General features: G+C 40.4%; 1 protein-coding gene across 1 annotated transcript in view; it reads left to right on the forward strand.

Moving 5' to 3' along the window:
* Window positions 1–699: 699 nt before the first annotated feature.
* The window catches only part of SNX9 (sorting nexin 9), a 63598-nt gene continuing 44572 nt past the window's right edge, over window positions 700–19725 (forward strand). The window contains exons 1-2 of the mRNA XM_054970022.1: window positions 700–1016; window positions 18115–18201. Coding sequence (XP_054825997.1) covers window positions 1005–1016; window positions 18115–18201 — 99 coding nt within the window. The 5' untranslated portion in view covers window positions 700–1004. The remainder of the gene's footprint in view (window positions 1017–18114; window positions 18202–19725) is intronic.

Raw genomic sequence — 19725 nt, forward strand, 5'->3', positions numbered from 1 at the left:
CCTAACCCTACCTCACAAGGTTATTGTAAGGATAAAATAGAGAGGAGAATGATGTGAGCTGCTTTGGGTCCCCATTTGAGGAGAAAAACCGTATATAAATCAAATAAAATTACAGAACTCCCTGTCCTAGGAAGTGAGGCTACCAATATCACTGTAGGCCTTACAGAACAGATTGAAAACATTTTTATCAATAAGGCAGACGGGCAAAAAGGCTTGTTTCTATCTTACTATGTTTTTGATAAATCTTATATTGTTTGTATAGGACTTATATCATTGCCCTGTGAATTACTTTGGGTACCTTCTGAAGACAGATAGGCAACAGAGAAATTGCCTAAATAGGTATTGTTACTAAATTATTAGACTGAAAGCCGAGATGAGCAAGACTTTGCCTCCTTAAATATTCTACACAGCGGCTAGTCCGCAACGAATAAGCACTGATATTGCGGAAATAAAACTTTGATGCACTTTTACGTTGTTGCTAAACACCACCAGGCTCAAAAAAAATGTTTAGGTGGTAAGGCAATTAGTTGGCGAGGAGGGAGAGAAACTCCATCCTAATTTCCTGCCTCTGCGGCGAAAAGCCTCGCCGAATTACGTGCGGAAACGCGGCTGGCTCCTTCCAGTCACTTTCCTCTCCTTCCCTGGGTTTCGGGACATCCTGATGAAACTCCGCCCCTGGATATGGGCGAGCGAACGAGGAAGAGGCGAAGGGAAAAGAAAGGCAGGCGGAGGAAGTGTGTGAGTGGAGGGGCTCGTTCGGCCTGGAGTCTGCGTGAAGAGGCTCGCGTCCTTCCTCCCTCCCTCCCTGTTGCCTGTCTCCCCAACAGCCACGGGCACGGCAAAGGAAGGCGGCAGCGGCAAGCGGGTGGGAAGGAGGAAGAGACGCTGGAGCCGCCGCCAGCCTCCTCCTCCTCTCCTAGCGTCGCGGCCCAGTAGGAGGGACCCAGAGGAAACCGCGAGGGTCCATTCCCGGGTAGGGGGAGACTCGCTGCCACAGCCCAGCCATGGCCACAAAGGTGAGGAGAAAGCCCCGCCGCCGCTTTGTAGCCGCGCTCCGGAGCCGCCGGAGACTATCAGCTCCAGCTGTCGGAGCTACTGCTGGTTCCGGCTCCCCGCCACCACTTCGTTTTCTTATTCTCATTTCGGGAGCGGCGCCGGCGTGGAGAAGGGCGGCACTTTCTGAAGGATCTTCGGGCGGGGGGCGAGGGGGGCGTTTTGGCGGGATTCCGGTTGCCCGCTGGCGTTTGGGATCCCTTAGAGAAGGCATGTCAAGGCGGAGTTGTTTGAGGGAGACGGCTTTGTGTGTTGGTATGTTTTGTGTATCTTTACGCACACAACACAGTGCCCTGGCTGTTATTGACTTAGGCCTTCGCCACGTTACGTCTTTGGGCCAGCAAGAGAGGGAAAGGGCTGAAGAGGTTTTTGACCTTTTGTGCTTTTGGCTAAAGAGTCCCACCCTGCTAAAGGGATGTTCATTAACTGCTGGTAAATGCAAAAATACTATCAGACGAGGCAAGTACTGTGTTTTGAAAAGGCCCTTCCTCTGATAGCTTTCCCCGTTCCACCACAAGTTGCTTTCCGTGCTCCAATTTCTCCTCTCCCCCCCCCCCCCGACCTGTTCACTTGTTAGTTGTGTTCATATACACAATATTTGAGCGTAATCTGCCTGTGTCTGTTTTATCTAGGAAGTTGTTATCTAAACTCTGGTACTGGACGTTACAAGGATGGTAGTGTGTGATAAGGGTAGTGTTTGGTAATTTGGGAAAAAATATTTAAGAGGAAGACTGTAAGAGATGCAGTGACAAATGTACCAGTGTGTAGTATTTAACTGAAAAAAGAAGTTAAATGTACTCTCTAAGTTATAAAAAAAAATGAAAAATATTTTTAGAGAGGAAGAGATCCCAAAGAAGTGTCTGCTTAACACTAAACAAACATACTGAGTAGGACATTTTTAATGTGGGAGTTTATAAAAAATAAAATGAATAAGGTGTTTATCATACTGGAAATGTTCACATTCTATAGTTATATTTGGGTCTAAGGCCAACAATGAGAAACTGGTCACTTGGGTTTTTTTAAAATATCCGTCTTCTTTGTTCCCATAATGTAAACGCATACATTAGCTTGAATCACCAGAGCATGTTTACAACTAGTAGTTCCAACCCACACGTCTAAAAATTATGCATGTGGCCTACCTATTTTTTAAAGAGATATTCATATGACTTTTAAAGAGATATTCATCAGGTTTTTAAATGTGCCTTTTGGAATTACATTATAAAGATATAATTTACTCTTGCTTTTAAGCATATCTTTGCTACTAAAATTTAACTTCTAAATCTTTTAAAGTTGAAATTTAATTCTTACAATTCTTAATAAATTGTGGCACAATGTTGACTACTCTGTAAAATATCACATGCTGTGACTAAAAGATGATGTGTGGTCTTGGTCAAAGCTCTGATAACTAGTGTACAGGTAGGCAGGACCGCAGTGGTTCTTACTGCAGTACTTCAGTTTCAGTCAGTTAGGCAGAATTCCCAAGAGTTCCTGAATGCCTTCCTCTAATCTACTTTATTGTAAATGCATCTGATGAAGAGAACTGTGGTTCTTGAAAGCTACAATAAAGTTGGTTAGTCTTAAAGGTGCTACTGGACTCTTTACTATTTTGCGACTACAGACTAACTCCTCTGGATCTCCTTCCTCTAATCTGACTCTTTCTAGCAATAGAATGATACGCATCTTCAGAGAGGCCTTCAGTCAAGTTCTTTATAGTGTATCTTTTATTTTTCATTATTCAGCATTGAAGCAGGAAAGGAAATGATGATTCAGAGTGCACAATTGCTGAGTAGTACTATTACCTCATCTATGGCTATAGATAGCTTTTTTTCCCTATGAAGTGTCTTTCTTTGTATAATAAGTGGAGTAATATTGAAACTCCTTCAGAGTTCAGCTTATAATACAGAATTAAGTTTCTTTTGTTTTCTTCCGCTATTGCTATATGGGGCTATTCTGTACTTTTTGACTAGTTTTGGAATGTGCAGGTTTTGTTGGATTTCAAATGAAAATAGACCTGTGGAAATTGAAGCAGGATTGTAGCCCAGACTTGGAGGTATTTTTAGTTATTTAAACTATGTATACCCTGCCTTATCTCTACAAGTGGGTATTATCTCTGGGTGAGTGGGTCTTAGGCACAAGAATGAGGATAAGGGGAGACCAGAGGAAAGATTTTGCTGAAATTTCCTTAGATCCTCATCATGTGCAGCTGTGGGCACTGCACCACATACTTGAATATGGAATCTGCATACCCATTAGTTGTCTCTAGATCTCTGTAAGAGGGGCAAAAAGTAAAGTAAATTTAGAAGGGCAACCAGAATTACAAAAGTTTAAGACTCCTATGTATTGAACTTCCTGGCTACAGTGCTATTGAAATGATGATGGCATGTTCATCAGTTATTTGATTTACATAGATCATTTCATTTATCTTTTAATAGGTGCTATGTGAAAGAATATCTTAGCACTTTAGTTGTATAACAAGAATAACCATTTCAATGGCAGCACATTAGATAGATATCTGTATTATACACATTTAGAAATGTTTGAATAGGTTTGTGAATATTGGCTGTTAGAAGCCTTCTGGTGTTCAGTTCTTGGCATTTTTACCTGCTTGATTATAATCAAACTACATTTGTTAAGCTTTTTTAATACCATGATACAGTTGTGGATTTCTTTCTGCTATTTGTTATAAGTTTAAAACTGTAAGTTTTCCACTTAAGCAGCTACAAAAATTAAGCAGCCCCACCATTGTCACTGTGCCGTGATAAAAGGGAGTGAAGGGTCATTGTTTCAGTTCCAGGAAAAAATGCAGCTTTATTTGGTAAACATGGAGGCTTGTGGCATATTTTATTTAACTTTCCAGAAGCAAATGATAAATTGATCTATCATTTGCTCAAACAAAATTGCACTGTGATTGGTTTGGCAATTTTTTTTCTAAAATTATGTGAAACACTCAGGGCTAATAAAGTTTTTTCAGCAGGGAGTTGATGTATAAGACAATTCTTGTTTTTATATGCTTTGTTTTTGTTTGTATTCGTAATTATTGAACCTTAAAATAACGGATTTGATACTTGCAATTCTCATACTTTACCCTTTTTAGAGGTAGCATTTTAAGGTGAGGGAAGAACTTGAGATTAGATTTAGTAAAAAGTGTTCAGTGTGATCAAATGTTTTACATTGGCATTAAAAGTCCATACATAAGCTCTGGACTAAAATTTAGCATTTTAGAGGTAGATAGTATGAATCAGACGGACTGACAGTATTGTACATATTTTAAATAAAAGTCCTAAATGCAATTTGTGTGACTTTTTAATTACATTTTTGCCATCTCTCTCTTCCAAGGAGTTCAGCAAAGCATATACATGACTCTGCATTCTGTCCTCTCACGACAACCCTTTGAAATAAGTTACTCTGAGTGAGAGCCAAGCTACAAGTGACACCTTGCACAGGTTGGACACTTGTCAGCTTACCTCAAGTTTTGATGTGAAATGTAGGCGTCCTGGTTTTACAGCTTGGCTCTCCATTACAGCTGCAAGACCAGGATGCCTACATTTCCCATCAAAAATTGAGGGAAGCTGACAAGTGTCCAACCTGTGTCAGGCGTCACTTGTAGCTTGGCTCTGAGTGACCGACCAAAGGAAACCAGTGAATTTAATGGCAGATGTGTTTACCATAATGCCTGTATAACTTGGTGAGATCTTGATGCTCCATAATTGGTGATAAAATGTGAGTTAGTTTATAAAACACACTTTGAAGGTTGTCTTGCTCCTCTTTTTCTTGTGCTCAGAGCAGGCATATAGAGTTTCTCAGTTCTCAGACTCATCCCATCTTCATGACTTGGAGATTCTCTGGCTTTAAAGCCAATGTGGTATAGTGTCTAGAGAGTCAGATTGGGCTCCTGGAGAATTAGATTTGAATCCTCATGCTGCCATGGAAGCTTGCTTGGGCCAGTCACATACTCTCTTAGCATCATCTGTCTCACAAGATGGTTGTTGTGAGGATAAAACAAAGGAGAGAAGAACAGTGTTGTAAACCAGTTTGAGCCCCCTTTGGGGAGAAACATAGAGTATAATACAGAAAAACAGAAGGCTTCTAGAAGGGCAAGAAATCCAAACTACCCTTGCCGCTCACTCTGGTTCTGAAGAGTACAGTACATAAGCAGGGCTGTATAGCTAGCCTCTGGCTTTTCTTTGTGGATAGTTACCCTCTGTATACACTATTTGCTGTACTGATACTTAGAGAAATGTTTTGGAATTTTCTGTTTCAGGTCAGCAAGTGGGTGATAAATAAGTTTCTGTTAATTACTTATATTAGTGGCCAAAATTGTGGAAACCTTTTGGAAAAAGTGCTTTTTTGAGGTTTGATGGCTCATAACACCACTTTTTTGGAGTAATACCATAAAATTATATATCAATGGAAAGATAATTTAATCAAGAATGTAATGCAACAGAGTTTATTCAATTATCTGTATTCTATCAAATGTTATAGCCAAATAACCAGGAAAAGGAAGCACAACTTGCTTAGGTTGATATGAAGTAGCTTTCCTTTATTTGAATGTAGCCAATGAGCATGAGTCTTTTGAGAGCCAATCAGATGTCATCTTGTTTTGGCAATGAGCCAATCAGGTCACAGTAGGAGTCAGCTATTGATGTCATGTATTGGAGCTGAGAGGAGATCATTTGTCAGTGTGTTATGTGATTGCTATCAAGTTGGTTGGTTTGTTTTGTGTTCTTTCATTTAGTGAGCTTGTAAAATGTAATAAAATTAAAGAAATGGCACAAAGAGTTGACTGGAAAGCGATGTAAAATAGTACTATTAAGTGAACAAGGCTACAGTTATGAAGAAATTAGAAGAAAAATTGATGGGAACTTAACCAAAGGTGGCATTTCTAAATTTTTGAAGAGGTATAAGGCAACTCAGTCACTGCAAAACCAGACTGGTAAAGGCAGGAAAAGATGCACACAAGCAAGGGATGATAGAAGAATTGAGAGACTGAGCCTAGGTGATGGAAGAAAATCATACAGAATGAAGTGGCGCAATTCAGTGTGAAGTTGAGTGCAAGAAGAACTGGTGCAGATTGGAGGAATTTGGTCTTAATGCTAGAATTCCACGAAAACCATTGTTATCTCTCAAACAAAGGTTGAAAAGATTAAACTGGGCTAAAACCCACGTTAACTGGACAGTGGAACAATAGGACAGTGTTATTTGGAGTGATGAGACCCAAGTCTCCCTGTTTGGTAGTGATGGCATAAAATACGTGAGAAGAAGAATTGGAGATTTGCATCGTGATTGCATTACACCTACTGTGAAACACCCCGTTAGTGTTACGATATGGGGTTGTATGACATCAAAAGGTGTGGGCAGAATTTGCATGATAAATGGCAATATAAATGCCCCAAAATACATAAATGAAATACTTGAGCCCACACTGAAGCCTTTCACACGCGATCTTTTCCAAGATAATGAAGCATTTATATTTCAACAAGAATCAGCTCCATGTCATGTTGCTGCTGTGTGCAAAAAGTGATTTCAAGATAATCATATTCCACTGTTGGAATGGCCTGGGAATAGCCCAGACCTTAACCCCATCGAAAATCTTTGGAGCCGACTAAAGAAACTGGTTAGTGAGAAGCAACCCAGCAATAAACCACAATTAATAGAAGCAATAACTCAGTCGTGGTTTCACATTATAACAGCTGCAGAACTAAAAAACTTGGTTCACTCCATGGGAAGGCGTTGTAAGGCCGTAATTAAAGTAAAAGGTTACCCAACTATTAACTGACATGGTAAGAATTGTTGTATAACTCATTTTTTCTGTGTGTTTCAATTTTCTTCTTTATAACTACTGTTCTAAAAAAAATTCCTTCATAAAAGTCATTGCATTACATTCTTGATTAAATTATCTTTCCATTGATATAAAATTTTATGGCATTACTCCAAAAAAAAGTGGTGTTATGAGCCATCAAACCTCAAAAATACACTTTTTCCAAAAGGTTGCCACAATTTTGGCCACTAGTATATAGTCTGCCTTTCTTACTGAGACTCAAGGCAGATTACACAGAGTAAGTCAATATGATTAACAACTGGGACATTAAAAAACAATACAATGGGACATTAAAATAGGGTATGAATTGCAGAAATCTGAAAAGAGGTATAAATTCAAATACTCCAAGTTGACTTTGAGGAGTGGCCTACGTACAGAGCCTTACACTAGTCTAGTCTTGATGTTACTGTGGCCTGAATTCAGGTGGCCAGAGCAGCTGTGTCAAGATAGGGGGCCATCTTCCAGGCTAGCCGGATTTGGGGAAAAGCCTTTTTTGAAACTGAACTTACTTTCTGCCCTGACCAACAGAACTGGATTTAGTATAACCCCTAAGCTCTTTATTGAGTCTGCAAGGGTTAACTGTGAACCCCATTGAAACTGAGAAGCACAATATCCTTCAAGATTTTCTCCCCAACCAGTATCACTTCTGTCTTATCCGGTTTTGGTTTGTTTGCTTTCATCCATTTGACCACCGCTATCTTCACATAAAAGGTTGTTTTAATGAGTCTGTGGTGCAGTTCCCCTCTCCAACCAGTACCCCCTTCAGGTAAACCCATGCAGTGCAGACCACATTGTCATATTCAAAGTACAAGTGTCCCCAAAATCAAGATTATTCCAATTTATTCAATCCATGGCAGGTTGGATCATGACCCCTCACATCAATCACAGTACAGGCCAAATTCCACCAATGGGCAACCGGATCCTGCACTTTTGGCTCAATACCATTTCAGATCTTAATTCTGCACCAAATTTGGCCAGTTTTCCTGAGGTGCATAAGAAGAGCACCCCAAGCTCTCCATTTTTGGAGTTGGTTCCACCTCAGAAGTTTCTTCAAGTATCATGAAAAGGAAATCCCTGGACCCTCCTGGTCAAAACAGGCAGAATATGTTTTTCTTTTTCCCGCATGCTTTCCCCAAATTTAGCTCTCCACAGCTTTCTACCAGCTTCTCATCTGTTAGTTTTTCCATTCTCATTCTCAGTCAGTCTGTCCTACCATCAGCTAGGCTAGAGACTCCTAACTAGGGCCTCCATCCTTCCTATCAGAAACTTCTTCCCCATTTTTCCTTCCACACATTTTGGTCGCCTTTTGGACAGCCCCTCACTTACCTTCTCTGTCTGGGTTGGTTTGCCCTGGACTAGCCATGTGAGAGGAACACAAATTGGGCTAACTTTAATTGGGTTTTCTCAACTTAAAATAATACAGTTGAACACTATTGACTTTCCACATGTAATTGCTGCTATTTTGGTCCCTTGAATAGTTCAATCATGCTATCTATTAGTATCCCCATTTTGCTCCATCCTTTTTATTTGTACCCCTATCGGGTAACAAAGTTAATTTCTGGTTAAGCATCTGTCTCCCTTCCCTGTGACATTTATTGTGCTAAGTCTAGGAGCCATGTATACAGCAGATTCAAACGATCGCTTTTTAACCTGGGATGTGTGTCCTGTTTCTAAATGTGTAGGGGATCTGCAATATGTGGCAGGCCTGACATGGGGACTGATATGGATTTGCAGCCATTTTTAGTCAGTTGAAGAAAACACAAAAGAGGTCTTTTAGTATCTTAAAAATCAATCAATTTATTGTGCAGGTTTTTCTGATTTTCTGTTGTTGTGCAGGTGTTTCTAGCAGGGCTAGAATCAGATGGATTAAGTGAAACTTCAATCTGCACAACGCACAAAACAAATTGTGAACAGTTAGGTAAGGTTACCTATGATATGCAAGACAGATAATCTTCTGACATGCTACAGATCCTCCTTTTGAAGTTCTTTTGGTAAATGATGTGACTGTAAAGTTGACAATAGAACATCCTAATAGATTGAAATGTTCTCCTACAGGTTTCTGAAATTTGCCATTTTAATACAAAGAGAAAAAGGCAGAAAAACCCAACACTAAAATAAAAGAGGTAACCAAGAAGTTGAGAAATTGAGTTATTCTCAGATGTTGAGGTAAAGAAGAAATTGCAGTCATGATTCAGACTTTTATAGACAAGCCAATAAACTGATGGGTCAGTTGAAGGACAAAATATATTTTTCTAGAATTTTGAAACAGGTTTTTTAAAAAGCAAAAAATACACCAAGATCATTGCTATTAACTTCTAAGAATAATAAGAAGAATACAGACAGAATGGTGGTTTCGTTGTTGGTCTTTTGTGCAGTCCCACATTAGTTACACATTGGGACAGTGCAGCCTATAAAACTGTAGGGGCCGCTCCCTGCTTCAACATACAGATGCAGGAGTTTTCCTCCCAAAACAATGCATTGTTGGGTGGAGCGCCCTTATATTCCTCAGTTCCTTTTTCACTGCCATTGAGAGAGGCTCTTTTTTTTTGGTCTTTCTTCTTTGTTCCGGTCTTTAGATCTTTTGCCTTCAGATAAGCTCTTCACTTGCAGTAAAATAAAGGAAAAATATTATAGAGACAAGTGTGTCTCACAACACACTATTTAAGAAGTGTTCAAAATGTGACACCAAGCTGCCTCATGCAGACAAACATGAGCTATCTTCTCTTCCTAGTGAAATTGCATAATTTCTCCACTTGTCAACACTGTCAAAAATTTATCCCAAAGGCCGGGAATGATCAGCCCTCCCATCTTAAAGAGGAAATGTGGGAGGTTTTGTTGGGTTCTGACAGACCAAGCAGCAACCCAACTCCTGATCCAAACGTCCCTTCCTGGTTCCGAAGGCCTGCACACTGGATCCAACCAGGAGTTCCAACTGCACCACCTGTGGAATCTCACCTGTCTAGGGCATCGACAGCTGTCCAGCAACTGAAGTGCCAGTCGCTGGAACCATCTTGTTCCTAGCATACCATATTAGAACCACCTATGAAGAAGCTGAAGTCCAAAACCAATCGAAGAAGTTGAAGACCAAATCACAAGAGACTTCTTCACTCCAGAGGCACTATCATGATTTGTTGTCGATGCCATTGCTTATTGTTGAGGAGGAGATCATCACTGCTCCTTCTACAACTTCGCCTCCACCCACACTAACCTTACATCAGGAAGGAGAGGAGGTGAGTCCGAGAGTTAGTCTGCCTTTACTATGGATCCAACTCAGTTGAACTGTTAATGTTGGTTCCGACGTTTTCAGTTCCAGTAGTCTCCGTGACTCTGGTAGAAGGTACACCCATTCGGTTACCAACGTCAGAAGCTGCACAACAGAAGGTATTCAGTTTTTCCCTCAGACATGGAACCCAACTTCGATTCCAGCGAGTGTACCTCCTCCTTTATCCATGCTCTGGCCACTGGGTTCAGCCTATCCAAAGCAGAGAACAAGAAGGCACTTGGACGGTTTTTCAGGGTGAGGCCACAAGACTGGTCAAGCAACAGAGATCTGTGGGTAAACATGCCACCAATTGTTCTGCCATGTCCGTGGCTTCTGCCATTGTTTTACATTGTCACACATTCTACTGCTTTACCACAGGATAAGCGCAAAAAGATTGAGGATTTACCATTCTAGTGTGTCCTCTTTTGTGAAAAGATTGATGAATGAAGAAGAATAATCAGACCACCCGCTCCCTTGGAGTCATTGCTCCTCCACAGCAGCAACAGCAACCACCCAAGTATTGATACCAGAGCCACCAGCCTTACCACCAGCGCTCCGCAAGGTCCCCATACCATCCATATCAGTCCCAGAGGCACTACTCTTCTTACCATTGAACAGCAGGGAAACTGTTTACCAAGATGAGGCCCAAACAGCCTCAATCTGCAAAATCCTCTTGGGGGAGAAATCCCTCTTCTGACTTGCCATCCCACAGTACATCTCAGTTCTTTTATGGACAGATTAGCCCCTTTCCAGTCTAATTGGAGCATGATTACCAGTGACTCCTGGGTTCTCGAAATTGTTAGTCAAGATTATTGTTTACATTTTTCAGAGTTGCCTCTTTGACCCTACCAAGGAACATTCCTTCATGTCCCTCTCAGGACTGCCATCTCGCCATTACTGATTTGCTCTCCAAGGGAAGCTATCCAGAGGGTACTCCAGGAGGAGTCTCCCCCGGGATTCTACTCAAAAGTATTTTCTTGTGGACAAGAAGGATGGTGGGGTCTGCCTTATTTTAGATCTCCATGGTTTGAATAAGTTTATTAAAGTTGAAAATGTTCAAATGATAACCCTATCCAGTGTGATATAGTACTTAGAATCAGATGACTGGTTCGCTGTAATAAATCTTAAGGATGCATATTTTCATGTGGCCATACACCCTGGGCACAGGAGATACCTCTGGTTCTCATGTTCAAAAATGAAGCCTTCCAGTATACTGCCCTCCCCTTTGGGTTAGCCTTGGCACCATGTACCTTTACCAAGTAAATGACTTTTGAAGTTGCTTTTCTCAGGTCGAAGAGGTGCTTTGTCTGTCCCTACCTAAATGATTACCTTGTCGTTGCCCATTTAAAGGAACTGCTTTTAGAGCACACTGACATTACCATATGCAGTATGTTGTATTTGGGTATCATAATTAAAAAAATCTTCCCTTACGCTTACCTAATCTATTCAGTTTATAAGGACTAGGTTTAATGCAGCAGTAGGGAGGGTCTTCCTACCATTGGATAGGGCAGGGTCACTCCAATCCCTTGCTCTTAGTTTCCAGTTTAACCATTTCCAGTCGGCCTTGTCCATACAAAGATTGCTGGGCCTACCACCAGTGTTGTTCCTTTCACTCGTCTATGTATGAGACTTTTATAAAACTGGTTCCTTAGGTGCTATGACCCGGCCAGGGATTCTCAACAGATTAGGTTTTCCATCCCCAGATCTGTAGTCAAATCCCTTTGTTGGTGGACACACAGTGAGAACCTCCTTAAGAGTGTGTCCAGACATCTCCATCATTTCCAATGTGTCTCTTATAGTCTGGGGAGCACACTGCAGTGATCTTTCCACCCAGGGTATTTGGTCATCTTCAGAAGCAAAAATGCATATAAATGTTCTGGAGTTGAGGGCAATCGGTTACTCCCTTGCTTCTTTGGCAGGTTTGTTACACAACAAAAGAGTTCAAGTACACGCTAACAACACTACCACACTTTATTACCTGAATAAGCAAGGGGGAATGGCTTTACTGGTTTTATGTACCGAGGCTTCAGAACTATGGCAAAAGGCCATAAAAAACAACATCTTCCCACAGGTGATACATATAGCGGGCACAACAAACAACAAAGCAGAGTGATCAACAACAACTACATACATCCCATATTCCAAATGTGGGGATCACCATACGTGCAACTCTTTGCAACCTTCTCCAACACCAAGGCCAGAACTTTTTGGTTTTTGGCAGGCATGGACCCTGACTCCCTAAGGGTTGCTTTCCAAATCCCTTGGGATCAAAACCTCTTTTACGATTTCCTCCCAGCACCACTAATACCCAGGGTCCTTTGCAGAATCCACCACTTCCAAACACTCCATATCCTCATTACACCTTTTTGGCAATGTCCCAGGGACACTTCATACACCTGCCAAACATTCTGGTCCTTCTTCACAGGGGTCACATCCTCCACCACAATATATCCACCTTTAGGCTCACAGCTTGGCTGCTGTTCCCCACACCATCTCCTTCTCAGAGGTAGCCCCGTTTATACTAAATGCTCGTAAGCCCTCCACAAGGTCTTTCTATGGATGCTTTGCTACCTGGGTGGCGGGCACTACACACTTTCCCTTCTCATGGCCACTGACTCTTATCTTTGAGATTTTTTATCATTATTAAAACAAATTAAGGCTCATCTAGCAGTCATCTCTGCATTTCATGAATTGATAGATGGCAAGACAGGTTTTTCCCACCATGTATCTAAACAATTTCTTAAAGGTGTAATTAACACATACCCCCTCCAATGTCTCCTGTGCCACAACGGAGCCTTTCATTCATACTAATGCAGCTCATGCTGTCTCCATTCAAACCATTGGGCCACTGCACCCTCTCATTACTATCCTGGAAGGTAGCCCTCCTGATAGATATCACCTCTGTTAGAAGAATTGGGTAGTTAACTGCTCTCCGCACAGACCCCCCCCCCTTATGTAGTTTTTTCCAGAAAAAGTAATTTTATACCCTAGCTTGGAATTTCTTTCCAAGATTGTATCCATGTTCCACCTACAACAAAGGGTCATCTTGCCCGTGTTTTTTCCTTACTCCAATTCTGAATCAGAACACTCTCTTCATAAGTTGGATGTAAAAAGGGCTTTATTGTTTTATCTACACAGAACAGGGCCTTTCAGAAAATTCAAGACTCTGTTTGGCTGTTACTCTGAGCCATGCAAGGGCCTCCCCATCGCTAAGCAGTCTCTTTCTAGGTGGATAGCAGCAGCTGTTGGAACGTGTTATGTTCAGGCCAAGGTACCTTGTCCAGTAATGATCAGGGTTCACTCTTCCAGAGCACTAGCATCATTGGCTGTCTTCCTCTGGGGAACCCTTATGCAAGACATCTGCCAAGTTGCCACGTAGTCCTCAGCAGACACCTTCATCAGACATTACTCTATAGACACAAATGTGAGAAGAGACGTTGCAGTGGGGATGGCCATCCTACATTTGTTCTTCAACTAGGTCTCTCACACCCTCCTCCATTGGTGAGTAGCTTGCTATACTCCAGATGTGCTACTGCACAGAAGACCAACAACAAAAACAGTGTTGCATTTACCTGTAACTGTTGTTCATCTAGTGTCCTCTGTGCAGGCACATATTCCCTTCCTCCTGCCCTGCTGTGAGAGCTTTCAGAGCTGCCCTCTGGCAGCTCAGGAGAACTGAGGGATGTAGGGGCACTCTGCCTGGCAATGTGTCGTTTCAGTGGGAAAACTCTCGCACGTGCACATTGAATGGGGGGAGCACCCCCTACAGTTTTAGAGCTAGAGAATCTTTCTCTGTGGCTGGCCTGCGGCTGCACAGTCCCAATGTAAAACTAATGTGTGCCTGCACAGAAGACACTAGATGAACACCAGTTACAGGTAAATGCAACCCTGTTTTCTCTTACAGTTGATGGCACATGTAGTTGGGTGAGGGAGAAAACAGAAAGACACTGGCATCTCTTGTCAGGGATTCTCAGATGTAAGTCTATCCTGTTGTTTACCTTTAAGCATTCAAAGAATCTTAAAGGCATGTTAGAGCAGATTGAGAGGGCTAGCTCCAGATGAGATCATGATTGATAGGAAAGAAATTCTAGAAGGCAGTTTCCCATGTGGTAAATGTACCGTGTATTATGCCTCATGCCTTAAAACAACCAATTTTTAAGATTCATAAAAAAATAGAAGTTACTATATAAGATCATATGTCAGTTGTAACACTAAAGGGGTAATTTATGCTGTACAGTGCCCTTGAGATTTGATGTATATAGAAGTAACACTGAAAACATACATATGAACACAGACGCTGCATTAGACTGAAGAAATTGCAGGCTCCATTGGTTAAACGTTTCATGGCATTGAATCATAGGAATTGAAAATTGTCACATTCATACCATCCAGCTGTACCAACATCTGAAGGGGGGGAAATGGTGGACTTTTACATATGTATATGGGTTAAAAATATTTTGCATATGAATGTCTTTTTCTATAATATTTGAGAGCATTTTGTTATCTGTCTCTTTGATATGCTGATGCATGTACCTTGTAGGAAGACCCTGTTGGCTGATGCAACTTCAAATTCAAGAGGTGACAATCACCTTATGACAATATGTATTATATCATCTTCTTCTCCCGTCCTTCTCCTAGGAGGGTAAATTGGCTTAAGATAAATCATGTAAAAATTGTTTGCCCTTATCAGGTTTAGAAAGGTAATAAATTCTATAATTGATTCTTTTGTATTGGTTTATTATTAAATTTGGATAAAATGGCCCTGACTTTTTAAATATAATTTTAGGTACATGGGATATTAGCAACAACCAGCGTCCCTTTTATATATAGCCCTAGTCTCAGGCTTATAGTGTAACAGTACAAGACGCAAAACAGAGATCTGATTGAGCGTTCTGGTTTATCTACAGTTGGGCAAAGGTGATTTGTTTATGAAAGTAATGGAACTATCCTCTGGTTCTTATTCCTCTGGCTAGTAAGAAAGTTGTGGGTGCCCTTTTCCCTTCTATACAAAAATCACTTTGGAAACTTACAGCAGTATGTAGTCATGTAATTTCAACAGTTCAAGTAAGGCACTTGGGTGATGTATTTTCTGATTTGCATCTGGTGTTGTGTTTTTGAAACTCTACTTATAAAGTATAGCTTATAAAATGTCTGTGGGAAATGTTGAATGTTGCCTTTTCTGTCTGTGAAGCAGAATGATGCTCTGTACAGACTATGAAGTATGTACATAAACAATCATTCTCTTTACTCCATCTTTTCTAAGTCCCATCATGTTATAAGGTCTCATTGTGTTGTTTATTAAGTTATGGAATATGGCACTATGATTTTGCCTTTTCAGGGGTAGTTTCATTCCCTGTCTGTTACTAGTATTATAATTTCCATAAATGCGTGGGGGGAGGTATGCTATGGTTTTTTATTCCTGGGGAAGGAAATTTTGCACATAAGGAATAAGTCTGCTCTGGACTTCATTTTGATTTTTAAAGAAACTACTGCAGTATAATCTAGGACAGATCAGAGCATTTTAATTTTTCAAAGCTAATTTTGCTTTTTAAGAATTTCTTGCTTTACTGAAATTTAGTATGTGAATAAAAGCAAAAATGCACAAGTAAAATGTCTTCTTAGAACTGAACCACTATACTAAATTGAGTGTACAGAGAAGTACTCACCTATATCATTTATTTTTGGTTAAAAAAACCCTCGGCCCTTTAAAATTGCGCATTCATTTATGTCTGTCTTTTTAAAAAGCATACAGTTGTACCAATTCTTCTTGATACACTATCATTGTGGCCATATTTTCATAGTATCAATTCTTAGGAAGAGATTGTGCCGTAGCCATAGTGAAATATTTCCTACTACAAATTTTGCAAATGCTGATGTTGGATATTTGGTGGAAGTCAACCCACTGTCCCCTTAGTTTATGTAAACATTAACTTTTGGAGGTTTTTTTCTGTCTGCAGGAGAATTTGAGCATGTACAATTAAATTTTTGCTGAGGAGTTCAGTTTATACTCAGCAGTTATTTTGTCAGAATAGCATCCTTGTTTGTCTGTAGCGTGAAAGCAGATTTCCTGACAGTGATCAGACTAGTTTTATGTCTAGAAATGCATTTCTTACTACATATGTGTGTGTACTCATAAATATTTATCATCTATATAACTTAGATGCCTTTGGTATTAATTCACTCTTTTCATTAGGGCTAGAAATCCTAATTACCTAAATGGGCTATATCAAACTTGGAACTGAACTGTCCTTGCCATATTGCACTGATCGGGATAGTATGAAATTGAACTTGGCTAGACTCTGTACATTTGTTTAAAAGTACAGCATTTTATGAGGGAAAGATTCAGACAAGATACCTCTTCAGAGTGAAATGTACAAAAGGGAGGGATACTCCTCAAATACAAAATAAAGCGGGAGTCCAGTGGCATCTTAAAAACTAACAATTTAGTCCAGCAAAAACTGACTTGTGAAATTTTATTTTGCTGCTGTAGACTTAACACAGCTACCGACTGAAGTCTTCTTCCAGTGCAGTTTCAGTGACCTTTAAAGCAGAGAAGGAAGTTGAAGCAAGGCAAACTGAAAGGCAGGAGAAAATAACTGGAACATTGATAGAAGTCTGCATTACTAACAATTTTAGATATATACGCACATCGTATCTCCAACGTCTTAAATCTTTGTTAAGGGTTTTAAGTGTAAGGCATGTTGAAAGCCAATTTCAATTTTTAAAATAGAGTATAAATTACCTATAAACAGAAAATGTGACACACAATGTTTGTACCTACTCTTATTCTAATTGAGTAAAAAAATGTATATTGACTATCTTGGTGGAACGTCTGTTGCATGTTCATTTGTACTGTACAGCTTGATTACCAATATGTAAAGTCCTGAAAGTTTTGTTCCTCTTCTTTGTTTATGTGACATAATTGGCCCATAGGGAAAGAAGAGACCTTGCTGGCACCTTGGGAGTTAATCAGATGAGTGGAGAGAGCTGTGCATTATTCATTCTGAATGTATCAATTGCCACTTTGTACTGACTTTAGACCAAATACTAAAGTACATCTTCCAAGCACAGTAACTAGGTTTTGCTGGTTTTTACTGCCCTGCACCTTAAACAGCACCCAAGATGCAGAAATTATTCAGATGATGTTTTCCCCATCGATTCATCGATGAGTGCATGTTTGGTGGCAGTTAAAGGGTTAGGAGCAGAGCTGTAAAAAAAAATGTCTAGCAGTTCTAGCACAGCAACTCATTGGCAAGTACATCCACAGTTGGCTCTGCACAAGTGCAACATGGTAGTGTATTTCCTATAGACTATTAGTCACTATGTTTATTAGTCACTATTTCTCTAAGTGAAACCTCCATGTACACAAGTAGCTTGTCTCTTATTTAGTGGATGCTCAACTTTCTGCCCCGCTTTTGAACTTCCAGAGGCATATTTTGTCTTTTTGTTTTCCAGTGATCTTTTTAAAATGTGGAATGGTAGCTGTGGGGAAGGAAGTCCATTTGAAACTTCATTTAATTTTCCCAGTACTGATTGCATAATGTAAATTTTTGGGGTTTTTTTTTTTTGAGGAAGGGTGCTTATGCTTTGATTTAAGGGGTAATTGCTTTTACCTTTACAAGAAAATTTCAGAATAATAAGCATTAGTTCTTGAGAGTTGCAAGATTTAAAGCCAGTAGCACCATAAAAACCAACACGATTTTCAGGGTATAAGCTTCCGAGAGTCAAAGCTTCCTGCATCAATACTTAAGAGTTGTATCACTTATGGATGCAATATAAAATGTTGAAATTAGATTTTTAATAGGAATTTGGGATTTAGATTTTCAAAGTGTAGATCTATATGGAATATGCCATCAGTTCTTTTCTCTGATTTATCTTCTATCTACTTATTTGTGATTTGTTTAGAACTTTATTTCTACCATGGATCTTAAAGAGCTAAACCCAGAATGCTGTCACTAATACTGTTTTTGTATATTTACAGGCTCGGGTTATGTATGACTTTGCTGCTGAACCTGGAAACAATGAACTAACAGTTAATGAAGGAGAAATCATCACAATTACCAATCCGGTAAGATACATTTGGTGGAAATCAGAGGTCTGTGTACTAAACAACTTCCTACAATTTTGATGAAAAACAGGTAGAGTAATGACTGTTGGTGAAGATGAAAGTCTGTAGATATATTATTTGCACATAAAAGAAAGCTACAAAGATTTTTTTGTTCTAGGGAAACTATGATTCAGTGGTTCTGAGGTGCTGTTTGATCTGTTCGTCAAAGTTTCTAATATATCTTGACAGGTTTACAATGTAAAGAAATATTGGTTTATTGTCGAAGGCTTTCACGGCCGGAGAACGATGGTTGTTGTGGGTTTTCCGGGCTGTATTGCCGTGGTCTTGGCATTGTAGTTCCTGACGTTTCTGCAGCAGCTGTGGCTGGCATCTTCAGAGGTGTAGCACCAAAGAGATCTCTGTCTTTTGGTGCTACACCTCTGAAGATGCCAGCCACAGCTGCTGGCGAAACGTCAGGAACTACAATGCCAAGACCACAGCAATACAGCCCGGAAAACCCACAACAACCAAATATTGGTTTGTAACTTGCCACATATTTACTTGGGAACAAATGTTATTGAATGTGCATGGGATTTGATTATTGGACAGTTAGGGTTTTTGTTTTTGTTTGTTTGTTTATTTCAAATTTCTATTCCACCCTCCCCTCGAGTGGGCTCAGGGTGGATAACAGCATATTAAAATACAATAAAAATTCATCAACATTAAAACATCATTTAAAACAGCAGTGCATTTCTATTAATACACATTTAAAACAGGATGGTGGCCTTCAGAGGGAGGGTTAAGATTTTATACACCCCTTTTTTCACTCTGGGGGAGGCCCAGCCTCAGCCATATGCCTGGTGGAACAACTCTGTCTTGCAGGCCCGGCAGAAGGATTGTAGGTCCTGCTGGGCCCTGATCTCAGCAGACAGAGCATTCCACCAGGTGGGAGCCGGGACCAAAAAGACCCTGGCTCTAGTTGAGGCTAGGTGGGCCTCCTTGGGGCCAGGGACCACCAACAGCTGTTTGTCCCCTGATCGGAGTGTCCTCTGGGGAATATATGGGGAGAGACGGTCCCGTAGATACGCTGGTCCCAGTCCGCACAGGGCCTTATAGGTCAGTACCAGAACCTTGAATCTGATCCGGTACTCCACTGGCAAGCCCAATGCCAGGTTGTTTAGTTTACTTCCTTAGCGCCAGCACTGAACTTTGAAGAATGGTGTATTGGGTCCCATAAGAAATTTGTGGGGAAGGGGAAAAGTCCTCAGTGGTCCCTGCTGGGAGTTCCCCTAGATTTGTAGAAAATCTTCCTCTATCTGTGCATCGTCCTAGACTGCAGATCAAAATACATGCTCTGGATACAGAATTGGATACATTAATATTTTATTAAAATAAAATCAGTATTTCACTGTTTGTATTTTGCATTGTAGTTGCCAGTGAAAATTATTGTACTGTTGCTGGTACTATAATACATGTGTAATTTTCTGTCAGTAGTGGATACTATATTAGACTTCAATTGGGAAGACCTTAGTTTAGATTCTCACT

This window comes from Eublepharis macularius, chromosome 1, assembly GCF_028583425.1.
Source record: "Eublepharis macularius isolate TG4126 chromosome 1, MPM_Emac_v1.0, whole genome shotgun sequence".
Lineage (NCBI taxonomy): Eukaryota > Metazoa > Chordata > Lepidosauria > Squamata > Eublepharidae > Eublepharis > Eublepharis macularius.